Genomic DNA, 14625 nt, shown 5'->3' with positions numbered 1-14625 from the left:
CAGCATTTATTAAATAATCATGGTCCATAAATAAAAGAAAACAATGTTGTTTTTGTGCATAACAAAAAGCTCACAATTGTGCAGTCAAAATGTAAACTAATAGACGCTGAGCATAATAACAAAGAGACAGATTTCACAGCTGCACCACGTCTCTGAACAGGTGCCATTTGTGGTCCTTATAAACACACAGTACGGTAATATTACGTTGAAGCACAGTACGTATCACTCTGCGAGGCTCCTCCCCGGTAGCCGTAATCCTCCGACAATCCATCAAGCGGTGCAGCTCCGTAGCTTAGCAAAGTCATATTAGAACATTTTTTGACAGATTGCTGAGTGCTGTGTACCACATAAAATCGGTTCGCGGTCAGTAAGCACAACCAGAATTCATACATAAGGCGCACTGTCGAGTTTTGAGAAAATGAAAGGATTTTAGGCCGTTAGCACGGTTAGCTCGTTAGCTCGCTAACACGTTGACGCCGTCCAGCCCCACGCACGGGGCGATCCGCGGTAACTCGCTAACGGAGATTTTCCGCTTTCATCTTGTCATTGCCTGCAGGTGAAGCTATGGGGGAGGGGGAGTTGTGTTCAGTGAAGGAGAGACAAAAGTGGACGAAAGAGAGGCAAACCTGCGGCTCCACAACGTAACATAGACTATATCGATATAAACGATATTGTCACATCTTATATCTCGTATGAAAATATATCGATATTTTTAAAAAACTCGATATATCGCCCAGCCCTACCATCCGACTACACTTCTCCAGTCCGAACGACATTCCAATGTCATTGCTGTATAGCCTGGTAGTGTGGATCAGTGAATCGATGTCTCGTTCACTCTTGGCATACAGCTTGATGTCATCCATGTACAGGAGGTGGCTGACAACTGCTCCGTTCCGTAGTCGGTATCCGTAGCCAGTCTTGTTAATGATCCCACTGAGGGGGTTCAGGCCTATGCAGAACAGCAGTGGGGACAGAGCATCTCCTTGGTAGATCCCACACTTGATGGTGACTTGTGCTATGGGCTTGGAGTTGGCCTCTAGTGTTGTGCGCCACATCCCCATTGAGTTCCTGATGAAGGCTCTTAGGGTCCCATTGATCTTGTACAATTCTAGGCATTCCAGTATCCAGCTGTGGGGCATTGAGTCATAGGCCTTCTTGTAATCAATCCAGGCAGTGCACAGGTTGGTCAGTCTGGTCTTGCAGTCTCGGCTGACTGTTCTGTCTACCAGTAGCTGGTGTTTTGCGCCTCTGGTATTCTTGCCAATTTCTTTCTGTGTCCCGCTCATGTATTGACCCATGTGCCTGTTCATCTTAGCCGATATGATGCCTGACAGGAGCTTTCATGTAGTACTGAGGCAGGTTATTGGTCGGTAGTTGGAGGGGACCGGTCCCTTCTTGGGGTCCTTGGGGATCAGGACCGTCCGACCTTCAGTTAGCCATTCCGGGTGTCTCTCGTTAACTAGCAGCTGGTTCATTTGTGCTGCCAGACGCTCGTGGAGTGCAGTCAGCTTCTTTAGCCAGTAGGCGTGAACCATGTCGGGCCCTGGTGCTGTCCAACTCTTCATACTGGAGACCCTTTCTTGGATATCTGCCACTGTGATGGTTACTGGACCCTGTTCAGGGAGGTCGCTATGGTCTGCCCTCAGATCCACTAGCCACTGAGCATTGCCGTTATGGGTTGCGTCCTTCTCCCATATGCTCTTCCAGTATTGCTCCGTCTCCAGCCTTGGTGGTGCTGTTCTCTTATTATTATTATTGTTCCCTTGCCACTGAGAGTACACCTTTGCTGGTTCTGTGGAGAACAGCTGGTTTATTCTCCTGCCTTCTATCTCTCTGGTGTACCTCCTCAAGCGGCTGGCCAAGGCTGTGAGTCTTTGTTTCCAAGGCCTCAGGTATGGACAGCTTGCTGTATTTCTTATGCATCTTCTTTGCCGCACCTTTCTGCAACTCCGTTAGTTGGCTAACCTCCCTCCGTGCTACTTTGATCTTGCCCTCTAGCCTCCTTCTCCATGAAGGGTACTGCCCCTTGTGGCTGTTCAACTTGTAGCCAAGCATCTCACTGATCACTGCTGCCGTATTGTAGATCAGCGCAGACCTATATATGTATATATATATATATATATATATATATATATATACACATATATATATGGTGAAAAGTTTAATTCAGTCTTAAGAAATGCTACTAGACATGTTTGCTGAGAAAATTGTTTTTCAACAGATAAAGCCCGTCCTGTCCTCACTGTGTCTCCATCATGGCTGAGTCCTGGAGCCTCAGTAACTCTGAACTGTGAGGTTGAACATCCATCTGCAGGATGGCACATCTACTGGTATAAAGCTGTTCCTGATCTATCAGAGAAATCCTCCAGTTATGAGCTGCTACCTGATGGCAATAGGACTGCAAACAACTCCTACATCATTCATGGACAGACACACACAGCAGGGTATGCGTGCAGAGCTGGAAGAGGAGACCCAGAGTATCACACTGATCACAGTCAACCAAAATTTGTCTGGTCTGCAGGTCAGTTTGATTCTGTTTATCATCACAATAAACCAATTTTATGTCAACTCTTTTCACCAAAAATCAGCTCATTAAAATTCAATAACGACAATTTAATGTCTGTGTATATTGAATATTTCCATTTTTATTTATGATCAAACTGAATTTCTTTGTTTCTTTTCATTATTTTTGCACTTGTATAATGTGATAATATGGAAACAACTATTTTTTTAAACGTTTTTTGTTCTTTGCAATGAGTATTTTTATTTTGGATATTTAAATTCATTTTATTTTTTATAGTCATTATTTCGCACATAGGATTTGGATAAATAGGGTACATTTTCATCACGATATTTTGAATCCTAACATCTGTGAGCTTTGTCTCTTCACTGCATGTTGTTTCCAGATGTTCATTCAGCAGCGTCTCTCACAGTGAGTCCTGACAGAGTGCAACACTTCACCTCTGACTCTGTCTCACTGACCTGTGAGGGAAAGTTCGCTGAGTGGAGAGTGAGAAAGTTCTCTGAGGACGGCCGACTGTACTCTGACTGTAGGAGAATGACTGGATCCACATGTAACATCAACACATCAAAGTCAGATATTGCAGTGTACTGGTGTGAGTCTGGATCAGGAGAGTTCAGCAGTGCAGTCAACATCACTGTTCATGGTATGTTTTTACACACATTTCCTTAACTGCTTTTTTTTTCCATTTCAACCATTTAGAAGACACATATTGTGAATATTTATCCAATTTTCCCTCTGAATGTTACAGAATTCTGTGCGACACAATGGCAGTTTTAGGTATATCTACAAAGTAACTTTATTGATTGAAACAAATTACATCCAAATTTTAGCCAGTGCCAGATTTTACATTTCAAAGATTTTTTTTTCTTTTAACATACAATATTTCATTCACCATTTTTACACAACTTTACAGCCCTTTAGCATGTCATATAAAAACCCGAATTTAAATGGTTTAGTCTTACTTAATAATAAGGTTACATAATATATGTTTCACAGCATTCTTTGTAAGCAAAGACATGTTTCCTTAAAAAATCTGACTCTTTTTACCCTATAAACAAAAAAATGTGACCTTCCCAAAAACTGCTATTATATTTTTTTTCCACTTTAAATGACTCAGTCTTTTAAAATTACTTTAGCTTAAAATATACATTTAAAAAAAGTAATTGTAATTCTTTTTATTTAAGGTCTGTTTGTTTAAGTATGTATATTTAGGTCCACTGTTTTTTTTTGATCAAAAAACAAAAAAACAAACAAAAACAAAATAATTTCTATAAACTAAGGAGCTTGGAAAGAATAGCATCTAGACTTCTCTAAGTTGATTGAAGAGGTTTCACCTCTCATCCGAGAAGCTTCTACAGTTCTAGGGTCAAATGGTGGAGAGTCCCACCATCCCATGTCTTCAAGCAACTTAAACAAGTCCAGACGCTTTTCTTTCCAAGCTCCTTAGACTACGATGACCTGGATGACTGAGAACCTTCATAGACATATTCTATAAACTACATTTCAAGAAGTCTTTGGTTATTATTTTCATTAGGTCCTAAGTTGGCTGAATGATTGGCAACAACATTGACCCATTCATGTTTTCTCTAATGTCATATTTTGTATTTTTTTTTTTTAAATTGACATTCGTGATCCTAAAGACCTAAAGATCCTAAAAACTGCTGTAAAAATTATTTTATAGTAATGTGGAGGTAAACAAACATGACATAAGAGACCTCACTTCTCACTCCAACTTTATTCTTCGCCTGAGAACTGACAAAACTGACTGCTTTCCCGGTGGGGGACAAGACTGGCATGGGCGGTCAGGACAAGCTGAAGACAACTCAAGCTCCACCGGGTGGGGGTGGGTGCTCCTGGAGGAAAAAGCAGTCTGTCAGCCCGGAGTATCAAAATCTTTGTCTGTGTAAAACAGAAATGTTACTTCCTTAAAATCTAGAAATACCAGTATTCAATGGCCATAATGCATATAAAATCAAAATTCTCAAAATACTACTCTAACACGTTAGTAAATCTGTAGATTAATATAACGCCATTTTAGTGCAGCATTTCCCACACAATTTTCTCCTTTTTGTATGTATTGTGACTTCCTTTTTAGCTTCTATTTATTCTATTATTCTATAGCTTCTATTTAATCAGCGATTATGATCATAAAACAGCAACAATATCTATTTTAATATAGCTCTTACATGTGTGTTTAGCTTTAAATTCTGGCGTAAATGACAGTGCATCACTTGGTACATCTAGGGTTATGATTTAAAATATCTTTAACCATGGCTTACAATTAACAAAGTATTTACAAAAGCTCTCTTGACCTTTAGAGTTTTGCTCAACCAACTGGTAGAGCACATTTTCAGGCCCTATATCTAACTGAGGCTTTCACTGAAATTGACCTAACTTATTGAATCTTTTCTACCAATTGGTTTACATCTGTAATGCCAAAAAATCCACCAGAAGGCACTGTGAATGTAAACGGTTGGCTCTTCTTATCACTCTCCCAACCAGGAAGTCAGAAACAAAAAATCATCCAACATATTTTGAGTGTTTTTGATGAAACTAAGGTAGGAAGATATAATTTTTTGATATATGATAGTGTTAGAGGACTTACTAAACAGATGTATGTCACTTGAAAGCATTAAAAATGTGAAATTAAATGTTTAATCATTTAAACATGATTGCCCAACCAAACGGCTGATTTGTCACTTTATGGTGCTAATGCTAACAAAACTTAATGTTATTATAATTCATTATTTGTCATAATATCAGACCACTATTCCCATTTTGTTTATCCATTGCTGTTGATAAATCCCATTAAGTGTTAGCACAGCAAGAATATGCTGAAATAATTTCCTCAGTAAGTAATTTTTGTAACTTTCTGAGTTAACATTAGTAAATACTGTAAAAATCAAGAGTAACATGTGGAAATCACAAATATCACAACTAATTACCTTTTAACCAAAGTACAGTAGCTGGTAAATAAATTTTTCTGAGAAGTCAAAATTATAATTTCATTCTGTACATACGATAATTTTTAACCCTACAACTGTTTACAACTTGCATAGTTCCCATTTCTGTATAGCTGTAGATCTCAGATTCCTGTAAAGTTATTTATTTCATATTCTGTATAGTTTTTCATATTTATATCCTGTCCATATCCTGTCCATAGCTTGTACTCACTACAGCCTGTACATACTTATAGTTATAGAATATTCACAACATACTTCATACCGTGTACATTATAACATAATAGACCCATTTCTGTAATATACTTACATATCTATATTATTGCTAATATATATTGTAATATATCTATATCACTAAGCACTTCTGGATGGATGCAAACTAGAGCTGGGCGATAGAACGATAACGATATGTATCGCAATATAACTTTTTCTCGATAGAAAAATTAAACTATCGCGATAGACCTCGCCGCTCTTGTCCTCTTAAAAAAAATAAAAAATAAAAAAGAGAACAGCCAATCCAAATTAAGTAGCGCAGAGCCGAACCAATCACAGCCGCAGCGTCACGTCACGTGTCAAAAATACCCGTGTACGTGTGGACGTAGCCTCAGTCTCTGACTGGAAGCGCTAATTCGTCATTCGGCTTTTGTCAGACTAAAGTAACTGTTAAAACTGTTTGAAAAGCTAAGCTATACAACAAGGAGAGATTGAGAATTTCCTTTTAGTTCTCAGTTTATTTGATATTGACAAAAGTTAGTCAGTTTTGTCTGTTCTTCTGTAAAACAAAGATTTATTTTTAGAATTAATATTTTGTTTCTAAGTGGAATTGACAATTTAGTAGTCTGTTTCGTTTGTTCTATTTTGAAACTTAAACGCTTTAGCGGCTGCCTTTTGTGTAGTTTGCAATATTTGCCTTTATTTATCTGAAAAAGTCTCATGTTCCTTAAGTACATCTACCCTGTTGAACTTATTATGGGAAATAAATATTTAAATAAAAACAAGCTGCTGATTATTTCACATTTTACTTGTGAGCAACGGCACATTTAAATCTTACAAATATAGTTATTTGGCTTATATCGTGATAGATATCGTTATCGCCTGAAATGAAAAAAACATATCGTGATATGAAAAAATCTTATATCGCCCAGCTCTAGTAGGGCACAGTCCCTCTTGTAGATCAGGTATTCAAGTCAGGGATGTATGTTTAACTTGTCTTATACAGGTGTAATAGCATATCAGAAAGCTTAATTCCTCCCATATGCTAATTATATACAGGGATGAGTGATGGGCATGGAATGGTGATCTTTGCATTGGACTCTTTGCTCCACCGTTTGACCGATATAAGAGGCTTGAACCCACAGGCATTCTTTAGAAGGTTGACACATTTGCTGTCAGACCATTTTACTGGAATCAGACCTTCACCAGACCTGTAATAACAGGCTCCATGGCCCTTCTTCATCAGGTCTTTGTCTGCCATCAGGGGAGCTCCACCGGTGCAGTTTGGTCATAGAGTACCAATGCACCTGACACCGAAGGAGGTGTGCAAGTTCTGGACCAAGCTGAAACTTGTGAAGAGCTGAGGTTCTTTTATGGGTTTGCTTAGTGTTTTTTACAACTTTGGCCCCTTAGAGGTAGCTTCTGTTCCTTGTCACTGAGGGGAGCATTGAAGAATGTAGATCCCCCTTGATACAGCAGCAAGTCATGGATGATGCCAGATGAACTTGCTTGGCAAAACCATTTAAAGCCCCACTCATCTGGTTTGTTGGCAATATACTGGTGGAGATAAGATAAGATAAGATAAGATAAGATAACCTTTATTAGTCCCACACGTGGGAAATTTGTTTTGTCACAGCAGGAAGTGGACAGTGCAAAAGTTATGAGGCAATTAGAATACAATAAGAATAAATACAGTACACAACTGTACAGAATAGAATAAAATAAAATACTATATACAGTAGAATAAAATAAAATAAATATACAATAAGATAAAAATAGAATACAAATATAAATACTATATACAACTGAGTAAAAATACAACGATGACAGAAAGGATTATTGCACTTAGTATTATTGCATATGTATGGATGTGTGTGCTTGATCAGTTAAAGTCTTTATTATGGAGTCTGACAGCAGTGGGGAGGAAAGACCTGCGAAATCTCTCCGTCCCACACCGTGGGTGCCGCAGTCTCCCACTGAAGGAGCTGCTCAGTGCTGTCACAGTCTGCTGCATGGGGTGGGAGATGTTGTCCAACAGGGATGACAGCTTAGCCGCCGTTCTCCTGTCACTCACCACCTCCACTGGGTCCAGAGGGCATCCTAGAACAGAGCTGGCCCTTCGGATCAGCCTGTTCAGTCTCTTCCTGTCCCCAGCAGAGATGCTGCCGCCCCAGCAGACCACACCATAAAAGATAGCAGAAGCCACAACAGAGTCATAGAAGGTCTTCAGGAGTGGGCCCTCCACTCCAAACGACCTGAGTCTCCGCAGCAGGTACAGCCTGCTCTGCCCTTTCCTGTAGAGGGCGTCTGAGTTATGAGTCCAGTCCAGTCTATTGTTCAGATGAACACCAAGGTACCTGTAGCTGTCCACAGCCTCAATGTCCATACCTTGGATGTTCAGTGGTTGCAGTGGAGAATGCTTGTGCCTGCGGAAGTCTACCACCAGTTCCTTGGTTTTACTGGCGTTGATCTGGAGGTAGTTCAGCTGGCACCAGTCCACAAAGTCTTGGGTCAGACCTCTGTACTCCTTGTCGTCCCCATCAGTGATGAGGCCGACTATTGCAGAGTCATCAGAGAACTTCTGCAGGAAGCACTGGGTGGAATTGTGGGAGAAGTCTGCAGTGTAGATGGTGAAGAGGAACGGAGCCAGAACCGTTCCCTGTGGGGCCCCCGTACTGCAGACGACCCTGTCCGACACACAGCCCTGAGTCCTCACATACTGTGGTCGGTCGGTGAGGTAGTCCAGGATCCAGGTAGTGAGGTGATGGTCCACTCCAGAGTTCACCAGCTTGTCCTTTAGAACCGAGGGAAGAATGGTGTTGAAGGCACTGGAGAAATCAAAGAACATGATTCTCACAGTGCTTCCAGCGGTCTCCAGGTGAGCGAGGGAACGATGTAGGAGGTGAATGACGGCATCATCCGCTCCAATGCCAGGCTGGTAGGCAAACTGAAGTGGGTCCAGTGATGAGCTTATTAGGCGCCGAAGCTGAGCCAGGACCAACCGCTCCAGGGTCTTCATCAGGTGGGATGTCAGAGCCACCGGCCTGTAGCTGTTGAGGTCCTTGGGGCGTGAAGTCTTTGGCACTGGTACAACACAGGAGGTTTTCCAGAGCTGCCAGCCCTGTTGGCTTCATATGAAACCATGACCTCAAACACACTGTGGTTGAAGGTGGATGGTATCATGAGTGTCATGCCACAAGACCATGTGATTTTTAGCCATATAATTGTTTAGCGTCCATATAGTACTTATTAATAGAATTAGAATAGAATTCAACTTTATTGTCATTGCACATGCACAGGTACAGGGCAACGAAATGCAGTTTGCATTAGAGCAGGGCGATATGGCCAAAAATATTTATCACGATATATATTTGAAAATTTGCGATAACGATATAACCGACGATACAATTGATGCGAGACAAAATACAACTCCACAACATTACTAGCGCAAAAAGACAACCTTCCATTTATTTTCACTTAAACAAGAAGCTGGTTTTTATGTACATTAAAGCTTTATAAAAATGTAACAGTGCAAATGCAAATTCCTTGCTGAAAGTTTAACCAAAAGGCATTTCCAGTAGAAATGGGCTGACATATCCTGAGCATAACCATGTATAATATCCACTGAAGTTAAAAAGAGGTGCTTTGCAACATTAAACTGCAGTGTGCAGTACGTATTTTTCGGACCATAAGGTGCACGGGATTATAAGGCACATTAAGCGAAACAAAGCAGTCAGATAAATCAAACTTTATTAAACTCATTCTTCTTGCTTCCTCCACTTCTGTACCATTGATTTATTAATGAATGAATTCTGCTCTATTCCCATGTTGTTGCAGTATATTAATGACTAACCTTGTATTGTGGATGGATTATCTCAGTTGTTCTCCTGACTGAAAATTGGTCCGTTTACAGCATCCTGCCATGCGATTGCATTTGTCTCTAACTATCAGGAACTTTAACGTTAACTTTTATAAGTGGAAAAGTGTTAGTGTTTGTCCTCCAGCTTCACTGTTTATGTTATGCTAACATAGCTGTGTCGCTAGCGATCAGGTAGCACATCATTATATACCAGCTAGCCCAACTTCAGTAACCCTACAAACGTCACTGCTGTTTAGTTTCCTGTCTTCATTTATGTTGGACGTGATAGCAGAGCTGTACGTTTGAATTTTTCCAGAAATCTCTCAGTCAGAACATGCAATATCATGCTTAGGTAACTAGCGAAACTAGCGAGCTAACTTCCGCTAGCTTCCTGCTAACTTCTAACTCTGTTAAATGTAATAAATTTTGTTTTCATAGATGCCTGGAAGTTAAACTTCATAGTTACACCTGGTAAAGCAGCAATGCTGATCGTTTTATTAAAGATGAAAGAATTTAGACAGTTTTTAACTCTCAGTGATGCTGCAGTGTTCGTTTGACCTGAAAAGACGGAATTTAGGACCCAGATTACTCCCAGATTTAAGAGCATCTTAGTCCGACAAATACGACAATAATGACGGCCGCTTGCATGTTCTGCAAAAAAATGTGCTTTGTCGTGTATCTGACGGACAAACACCAAACCCGTTCCACATCACTGAAGTTGCACCATTTTTACAAACCAATTCTGGTTCATCTGTTTCACTCAACAATCGGCCATGTGCGTATGAAAACAAAGGCACTGCACATGCGCGTTTTACTCATTCTATCGCGATATTTCATTTTCCTATCGTTGCCTAACATTATACCGGTATTACCGTGAACAGTATAATATGGCCCAGCCCTAGTATCCAATGCCCTGGATAGTTTTTGTTATTAATTGAATTATAATTTGGCCCTTTATTTGATTTTTCTTTACAACTGTATTATCTACTGTACTTGTATTTGCATGACATTTCATACGTTAACCATTAAGTGACATCTCAACCATTTAGTAGAGATCAATATTTTAAAAACTACAGGGTCTATTGAAAAAAAAATATTGATTGTGGTTATTACTCACCCAAGTCAATAAGAAATGCAAAGAGAATTTTTTTTTTCCATTGCTTTTTTCTTGGTGTGGACCTCAAAGGGTTAACATACTCGCAACTATTTTAACTATTAAAAACTACTATTATAATCGAACCCAATTAATTTGTACTGGTTTGTGCGGTTATTTGTAAGCAACAAAACAGAAAATAGTTTTTAAATATTCAGGATTGGAAATCAGAGATTGATTTTAAAAGCCATTTGTAGCATTTGTGCAATCTATTCTTATCTCTTCCTATATTATGTCTTCTTTCTTTTTTCTTTTCTTTTCTAAAAGTGTGCACCAGCTGATGTGACTGAAACAATTGTGTGTGATTGTTTCACAGATGATGGTAATGGTCCAATCCTGGTGAGTCCTGTTCATCCTGTGACTGAGGGAGCTTCTGTTAGTCTGAGCTGCAGTTTGAGAACACAAAAAATACTTTCCAATGTGTTTTTCTATCACAATGACAAACTTATTGAAAATGATCCCCGAGGGGAGCTGAAGATCTCTGCAGTGTCAAAGTCTGATGAAGGTTTCTACAAGTGTCAGTACTCAGGAAGAGAGTCAGCACAGAGCTGGATGTCAGTTAAAGGTGAGCAGGATCAAAACATTTGATGGAGTTTTTTTGTAAACCATTTTGATATTTGAGAACTAGCATGATTATCATTAAGTACAGTCATCATAAAGAATAAAGTGATGTGCTCTCCATAAAGAATGTTGGCTGTTTTGAAGTTTGAAGTCATTTGATTCTACTTTTGCAATTATCTTACCATTTTAAATGTTTTTTCTAATAATTATTATTATTTTATTTCTATTGTTGTTATTATTTCTTTGAATTTGCAGTAGGTGTGTTATGTCCTGAAAGCTCTTCTTTGCCTGTGTGGTTGATTGTTGGATTGGCTTGTGGAATCTCTGTCTTTATTATTGTCCTGCTCTCGTTTTATCACTTTAGAAAAAAAAAGGGTGAGACCTTTTCCTTGATTCAAACTTCAAAATTTAAATGTAAAGATAACTGCGACATTTATAACAGGGAATTTTATTTACATTAACAGCGAAACAATTGTCTTTTTTTACAGATTCAGGCTTCATCAGGTTGGTATTTTTTTTATTGTAGTAAATATATTTATTAACCTGCAATGCATGCGTTCATCAGACTTTTTGCATGTAATTGTTATGTTTTTATTATGCCATACAGTCCAATGACCACCACCAATCATGTAGTCAACCAGAGTGAAATTCACAAACACAACTGTCTTGACCATGGTCAGTTCTTCTTTAAGTTTCATTTACCCTTAACTCTAATTCTTTGCTTCAGTTTTTGGTCACCTGTTTTCAAAAGAATGTTATTTAAAATATATATTTAAAAATCAAAAGCTGTGAGAATGAAACTTTTTTCAGTTGAACTAAAGTAAAATGACAATAAACCAGATTTTTTTTTATACCTGATTGTATCCTTTATTACTTGATTGAAAGAATCTACAAAGGTTATTGTTGTATATTAATTACACATACTATAACACCATTATGACTATGCTGCCCTCACGACATGTGATCATGTGAAGCTAGACAGCTAGCGAACAAAATAGACTAGATCTTCCACACAAGGCTTGCTTTTCTTGCTTTTCATGAAGATCCTTTAAAACCTTATCCTCTCTCAAGGCTTCTCCTTGCTATTTCTTATTTGTAACTGAAATATACAGAAAGTGAAAATAAATTGCTAGCTAATACACATCTTAATGACAAACTTAAAGATTAGCCTAGCTTAACACGTGCGTTACATTAGCATCGCAGTTCACTCCAGGTAAACACATATAAAGGTTGTTTCTGAACACATTAATACTCACAAAGACGAACGTTTTCCAAGGTACAAGCGTGTAGGGCACTCTTAGCGTGTACATGAACTCGTTCACTCTTTTAATACTGCCGAAGCACTTTTCACAGCATTAACGGAGAAAATACGTCAAAGATAGGTTAATGATCAGAGCGCTCCCTCGCTCCACAAAGATCACTTGTGATAACGATGACTCACTCTGAGCAAATTTCGAACCCAGACATTTTAACTGTTTTTAACATGAATCACTTATAATATTTCTTAACTTTGAACTTATTTATCACCTTGCTTATGTAACTTAATCAGACTATGCACTAACTACTGACTTTTGACCAAAAGGCATAACAATGAATCAGTAACCCATGTGGGAAAAAAACTGGAGATGATTTAATATATAAAGTAGTTACAAATAAAGCTATCTTCTTGTTGTTAGTATTTTTATTTTTGTTTCTCTAATTTAAGGAAACTAATTCCATGTGATATATTTGCATTACAGGTGCAGGTGAAATACACGATGTTACATACTCTGTAATTCAGCTTAAACATGTTGGAAAAAAGAGTGAGTATGTAAAAAAAACATTGAACATGAATATATAATTTTTCATAATTGAGAAAGTTCAAATTATTAAAGTTTTTCATATGATTATCTAAACAGGGAAGCGTCATAAATCACAGGAGCATACTATTTACTCAGAGGTGAAGGTGGGAGTTGAAGGTAAAGTCATAACAGTCTCATTGTTTGCATTGCATGCAGTTTCAGGTCAGCTTAGCAGTTACCAAGCTTGGCTACTTTCATAGGATTAATAAATATTACCAGAGTTGAATCTTGCACACATCGAAGATCATTTGGATATTTTGGATATTATTACATTTGCCTGCTTTATATACAGTATTTTTCAACCAATTTGTGATTTATAGTTGCTTTCCATTTGTTTCTTAGATATATGCATGACAGATAAATAGCTTTTTCCTATGTTTTCACTCTCTATTCATATTCCTAGAATAAAATTTATTGGATTTTTTATTTTGCTGGTTGTTTGCAGGTTGTACATGAACTCATACATACTGTATGATATATATATATATATATATATATATATATATATATATATATATATATATATATATTAGGGGTGCAACGATATACAAAATTCAGTTCGGTTCGATACTTTGGTGTCACGGTTCGATATTTTTTCGATACGAAAAAAAATTGTTCATGCCTTTTTAATTTGTCATTTATTAAAATTATAAATATATATTTTAACTCAAAAGTACAGTTTTTAAATTTAATGTTGCTGAAACAACAAAGTAATAAAAAAAAATATATATATATCTGATTGAGGAATCACTCATCTTTGGAAAAGAGAGTTTATTACAGAGAAATGGCTCTTTCCAAAATAACAGCTATACTATACGCTTCTTCTGGGCTATATTCTCAGCAGCATATTAAACACATCCGGTCCCCATGAGGAGAATCATGTGCTAACGGCTGTCTAAATGACTCGGGTAAAGTTTGTAGCATGCGTGCTTGTTGTTTTTGTCTGCTTTCACTTGTCTTTGCACTAGCATGCTGTCGCCGTAAATGTGCAGTCATATTCGTTGTGTTCCCACTAGTGCTGTCAGCGTTAATCTGAAATGACGTTAATGCCACAACACGGCAAATCTCCGTTAACGAGCTACCGCGGATCGCCCCGTGCGTGGGGCTGGACGGCCAACACGTTAACGAGCTAACTGCGCTATCACACTAGTTCCCACCAATGTAATTGAGCATTGCGTGGCACATCAGACATACTGTTTTACTTTAGTCCATGACGCGCTTACCTTCAGGGTCATACGACGTTGCACCCCTAATAAATAAATATATATATATATATATATATATATACATACATATACATATATATATATATATATATATATATATATTTATTAGGGGTGCATATATATATATAAAACACCCAGCACGCCCCTGCGGGCGGTTTATCCTTCAAGCTCGGGTCCTCTACCAGAGGCCTGGGAGCTTGAGGGTCCTGCGCAGTATCTTAGCTGTTCCCAGGACTGCGCTCTTCTGGACAGAGATCTCCGATGTTATTCCCGGGATCTGCTGGAGCC

At 38.4% G+C, this 14625-nt stretch overlaps 1 protein-coding gene across 1 annotated transcript in view; it reads left to right on the top strand.

Annotated features, from left to right (window-relative positions):
- LOC147335386 (basement membrane-specific heparan sulfate proteoglycan core protein-like) overlaps positions 1-14625 on the top strand; it is a 62054-nt gene that overhangs the window by 38069 nt on the left and 9360 nt on the right. The window contains exons 17-24 of the mRNA XM_086286058.1: positions 2222-2521; positions 2907-3167; positions 11026-11274; positions 11526-11645; positions 11735-11774; positions 11878-11945; positions 13010-13072; positions 13169-13228. Coding sequence (XP_086142184.1) covers positions 2222-2521; positions 2907-3167; positions 11026-11274; positions 11526-11645; positions 11735-11774; positions 11878-11945; positions 13010-13072; positions 13169-13228 — 1161 coding nt within the window. The remainder of the gene's footprint in view (positions 1-2221; positions 2522-2906; positions 3168-11025; positions 11275-11525; positions 11646-11734; positions 11775-11877; positions 11946-13009; positions 13073-13168; positions 13229-14625) is intronic.

Source organism: Aulonocara sp. 'chitande type north' Nkhata Bay, linkage group LG3 (genome assembly GCF_057382095.1).
Source record: "Aulonocara sp. 'chitande type north' Nkhata Bay isolate Kocher_YH1m ecotype deep benthic linkage group LG3, A_spYH_male_GT1.1, whole genome shotgun sequence".
Taxonomy (NCBI): domain Eukaryota; kingdom Metazoa; phylum Chordata; class Actinopteri; order Cichliformes; family Cichlidae; genus Aulonocara; species Aulonocara sp. 'chitande type north' Nkhata Bay.
The sequence above is the reverse complement of the archived record's forward strand: the minus strand, read 5'-3'. Positions and strand labels throughout refer to the sequence as shown.